The sequence below is a fragment of the Citrus clementina genome, unplaced genomic scaffold (assembly GCF_000493195.1).
Source record: "Citrus clementina cultivar Clemenules unplaced genomic scaffold, Citrus_clementina_v1.0 scaffold_5, whole genome shotgun sequence".
Classification (NCBI taxonomy): domain Eukaryota; kingdom Viridiplantae; phylum Streptophyta; class Magnoliopsida; order Sapindales; family Rutaceae; genus Citrus; species Citrus x clementina.
The window spans coordinates 34459777-34464761 of NW_006262201.1; the positions used below are offsets into that span (position 1 = coordinate 34459777).

General features: G+C 35.8%; 1 protein-coding gene across 1 annotated transcript; it reads right to left on the reverse strand.

Annotated features, from left to right (window-relative positions):
- Positions 1-2925: 2925 nt before the first annotated feature.
- On the reverse strand, positions 2926-4658 carry LOC18041166 (3-oxo-Delta(4,5)-steroid 5-beta-reductase). The gene is made up of 2 exons (XM_006433539.2): positions 4286-4658; positions 2926-4195 (listed from the first exon to the last, which is right to left on the reverse strand). The coding sequence occupies exons 1-2, from the start codon at positions 4322-4324 to the stop codon at positions 3032-3034; spliced, it is 1203 nt and encodes a 400-aa protein (XP_006433602.1). The 5' UTR covers positions 4325-4658; the 3' UTR covers positions 2926-3031.
- Between the last annotated feature and the right edge of the window lie 327 nt (positions 4659-4985).

The following is a 4985-nucleotide window of genomic DNA, read 5'->3' on the forward strand; positions in this document are numbered from 1 at the left end:
TATATAAATTCCATTTTGTTATATACTCTTTGTAAATCAAGAAATTTTTTGGTTCCTGGGAAAACTAATGAAAAGAGCAAGTAATGGTAAAATTATCATGTTTTTAAAGTTTTTAACTATAGTGTATACACAAGATTATTGCTTTTAAGATAATTAAATAAATAGAGTTTAGATCTCATTTTAATCCTCACCCCTTCTGGAGATTTTTGAGATATTTCCAAATTACTTCCAAATAAAAATATTCGGGTATGGAGGTAGATTCAAGAATTGCATCTGGTTTGGGTTCGAGAATCATGACCATACCTGCTTCATTGTCATCCCTAATCACAATCCTTTTCATAAGAGTGCATTTGGTATGTTGTATTGTATTAATATTGTATTATACAGTAAAACCTCTATAGAGTCATGTTGTTGGGACTGGAGAAATTTATTCTTATAAAGAGGTTATAACTTAATAGAGGTATAATACAAAAAATTATCTTTACTTAATTATCCCTAACGCAAGTGATATAGAGATAAATTATGTCATGTATTAACAATCAACTGGATATTAATATCTTCATCAATCATCCAAGTGAACGACAAGTGGGGTATGCTTTAACTAAAGAAGAAATTATCGATGCAATTAGATAAGAAGAGAAATGGGATAACCTTGAGGATGAGAATACATAAATACAAAAAATTTCATACTGGACATACTGGACACAAACACCAAAAAGATTTGAAACTTTTGAGTTAGCTGCTAGACAATCGCAAATTAATTGTAAAAAAAAAAAATGAAGTTAGATTGTCTAACTCATTAGAACTCTACTTATGCCATGTTTGAAGTAGTGTTGATGTATAGAAGTATTTTTTTCTCGGTTGCAATAGTGTGAGCCTCAATATAAAAGCTTGCCAAGTGATAGTGAATGGGATTTGGCAGCCATAATGACGGAGCATTTAAAATCATTTTACATGTTAATGGAGATGTTTTCAGGTACAAAATACCCCACAACTAATTTGTTCTTTCCATTGATATATAAAATGAACATGTGAATTAATGTGCGGTGCACATCTAATAACCTTACTATTAGAATTATGGCTAATAAAATGGCTGACAAATTTGAAAAATATTGGAATGAAATTCATCTAATGTTAATGCGGCTGTTGTACTTGACCCAAAATATAAGATATTATTGATTGATTTTTATTTTCCAAAGATCTATAGTGATGCAGTTGATGAGTATATTGAGTATGCACGTAAGCTTTGTCTTGATTTAGTAAAAGAATATGAATTGAAGGGTATGGTTTTGAGTGGTGGTCAAGATGTTGGATTAGAAATTGTTCATTCGGAATCTTTTTCAAATCTGAATAAGTATTGGAATGTATATGAGTTTAAAACATTTCGAAACCAAAATAAGCGTGTCAAGGTGACTAAGTTTAAGTTGGATAGGTATCTAGATGAAGAATTGTTGGATATCACTCTGAACTTTGATATTTTAGGCTTTTGGAAGATGCACACACGCCAATATCCTATTTTGAGTGAGTTGACCAAAGATATCTTAGCCATTCTTGTATCCGTTGTTGCCTCTACGACAACTTCTAGTACTGGGGATAGATTTTTGAGTTTGCATCGTAGCAAACTTCATCCTAACACTTTGGAATCCTTAATGTGTGCTCAAAATTGGATTTGGACTTCTACTTCTCAAGGTATAAAGTTATTTGAATTATATTATAGTAACATTTGTTTGCATAAAATGTTTTTGAATCTTAATTTGTTATTTTTGTTATTAGGTGGAGTTTTGGAAGATGAGATTTTTGCTAGGGAGGAGGTAATTTTAGATGATGATGATGATAGAGCACAATCGTCGAACAACTTGACATGAAGTTGTTATTTACTTATAATACATTAGAGTATTTTAGACTCTTTTATGAGTTATTTTTGTTGTTAGACTTTTTTGGGATTTTTATAAGTTATGTTGGCAATTCGTATTGTAGTTATAAACTTATGATATGTTGGATGTTACATTTATTTAGATTTATTTGGTAATTATTGTGTTGTTGAATTTAAATTTTTGATAGTGATTGAATGAATTTAGGTAATAGATAGTAGATGGAAGTGGTTTTTATTTATTATTTAAGTAAAAATTTGACAAAGTAGGTTGAAATAAGCTAGTTGAAACAAGCTGTTACAGGGCTTTTTTTTTTTCCCGTTTAATTTAGTTTATATGCTGGCAGGAAGGCCCGGAATAAAAATCTATGCCCAAGAGGTGTCGGGCTTGACCTGGCCCGTATGTGGAAAATTCGGGCATGAGTTCGGGTCCAGACAGCCGATTTATTGATCCGGGCAGGCCCAAATAGAGTTGAAAAATACTGAAGTTTTTTTCTGAATAATTTCTGCATTGCATCTGTTTTGTCTGCAAAACCTTGAAAAGCCAGTGTAATTTTGTCTTTCAGAATATTACCGTCGCTAGTCACTTGAGCACTGTACATTCAATGCATTTGTATTTCGAAAGTGGAGGCAATAATACACATCAAGTCATTATCGGAAGGTAATAGAATACAAGAAGATCCCTTGTAAACTAAATTTATGCGTTTCACAATATCATCTCTCTACGAATGTTCTGATTACTTATGGAATTGAAGAATCAGTAAAATAAGAACAATGAATGGCATTTTAATAATTAAAAATAAACAAGTTTTTTAATTAAAGAATAGAAACTTAATTTTTAATATGAAAATAAACTCCCCATTTTATCTCACCTAAATTTCAAATTTCATAATTATACTCTTGCCTTCAATTAAAATAATATTAATATTTTTTTTATTGTTATTATTCTTATTCATTCTTGTTTATACAATAATAATAATAATAATAATATGATTTGAAAAGTCAAAACTTCGCCACAAAGCTCGATCAAATATAATTGAATGAGAGCAACTGACTTGAGGAACCCTTAAGCTTTATTTCTTCACAACAAGAAAGAGGAGATGCAATCCATTACAAGAAAAACAAAAGAGAGGGGGAAGAAAAAAAATGCACCCACAACTTTTAAGGCACAATCTTGTAACCCTTCGCTTTGTCGATCCAAGTAATAAACGAATTCTTGGAGTTTCTAAAACCCGAGAAGCCATGCTCCTTACTCTTATTCATCGAAGCCAATTTAGCTTCCCCAGTTAACACAAGATCAACAAACCACCACGCACCAACTTCATCCAATCTGGTAGGCTGCAGCTGATTCTCCCTCACAATCTCCTCCCACACACCTTCTTTCCCCTTCATAAACTCCGCCAGCTTCACTCTCTGGGTCCCACCACCACCCTCTTCTTCTTCTTCTTCTTCTTCAGAAAGCCCATAATCCTCTATCCCAAACTGCTCCGCCAACACCTTCCACAAATGCTTCCACTTGAATACATCCCCGTTGTTGCAGTTAAACGCTTCGTTCTTCGCATACGGATCCACCGCAGCCCATATTTGATGCTCCGCAATTAGATCCGCGTCCGAAGCAATCGAGTAACACTCCCACGCAGCTTTGGTCCCAGGGAACCTCAACGGGATCCCTTCGTGTTTACACACAGCCGCGTAGACGCAAAGGGCGCCAACGAGGTTCATCAAACTGTACGGGGAAAATCCGAAAATCGTATCGGGTCTGTGCACTGACCACGACAATTCCTCCTTCTTTTCAACCTCTTCAAACAGTATATCTTCGAGAGTGTAGTAGAAATTCGGTGCGTCTAATCTAGGCATATCTTCCGTGAAGGGGGGATCGTACGGCTTGATCTTGCCGAATGCCTCGAATGGGCCCAGGTAATGTTTCGTCCCCGTCTGGAGACACACGTGTCGGAGATTGGGTGCATTCGGGATTACGGCACGGAGCACGTTCCGGAACATGGATCCGTTGATTTTGCAGTTCTCGGCTTCGGTGGATCGGTTGGTCCACGTCACGTAGAAGATGTGGGTGACGTCGGTGAGCTGGGAGAGCTTGGCTTGGGTCTCTTCGGGATCCGATACATCGCATTGGACGTACTCGACGAGATGATCGGCGTTCCAGTTGGGCTTGGGGCGTCGGGCCACTCCGTACACTTTCCATGGGCCGCCCGGCGTATCGGGCAACGGCAAGATCTCGGCCAGGCTGTTGCCCACGATTCCGGTGACGCCCACTATCAGGGCCACGCTCTGGTAGCTTCTTGCTGGCTCATCCTCTTCGAATTTCTTCTGCAAAATCAGGAATAAAGATTTAACAGTTAAGAACAAATAATTGGATCACCATCAAAAGAGATTATTGAAATTAGATTTTGATCTTGCCCTAGCAGCGCCAATAGCACCAGCCCACCACCAACTCATCGTACTCGGGGGGGATGATAAGTGATGAAAAAGATAAACGATTGGGTGGACGGAACTGATCCAGCCGGTCCTGATGACAGAGTTAAGAGTCAATTTTGTAAACTGTGACCGGTTTCGTTTAGCTTCAGATAGATTTATTATAAGCGGAAATTTGTTGGGACTTGCGGATGATGGACTGGCACTAGCAATTCATGTTTGTGGATATTTATCAATTTGTTGGGAATCACATAAAAATAATAAATAAAACCGTGGATTTATCCAGAAACTCGAGGTTATTACTTGTCATTGATGTGTAATGTGTTGCTGGTTGGCACTTGGCAGAGAAGGTAAATGATAATTGTTTTGAATAAAAATAATGATAAAAAAAAAATCACAAAATAAGTGCGATGGAGGAGGGACAAAATAGTATATTCATCATTTAATCTGCATAGAGTTATAAAGAAAGAAATAAATTAAGTGCCTGTTTGGTATGGCTTATTGAAGAGCTAAAAGTGCTTATTAAATTGTATAAGTATTTTTTAAAATTTTTTATGGTGTTTAATTTTTTTTAATAGAGTTTTTTTAGATTAAATAAGCTAATTTTGCTCTATTAGTAAAAGCCTAAAATTTAAGCTTTTGGGAGTAGAGGCTATAAAGTTTTTCTAAAAATATATAATATAAA

Coding starts and splice junctions, on each gene's coding strand:
- LOC18041166 (XM_006433539.2), bottom strand. CDS start 4,324: ATGAGTTGGTGGTGGGCTGGTGCTATTGGCGCTGCTAGG. Junction 4,196..4,285: donor GTGCTATTGGCGCTGCTAGG/GCAAGATCAAAA, acceptor CTGATTTTGCAG/AAGAAATTCGAAGAGGATGA.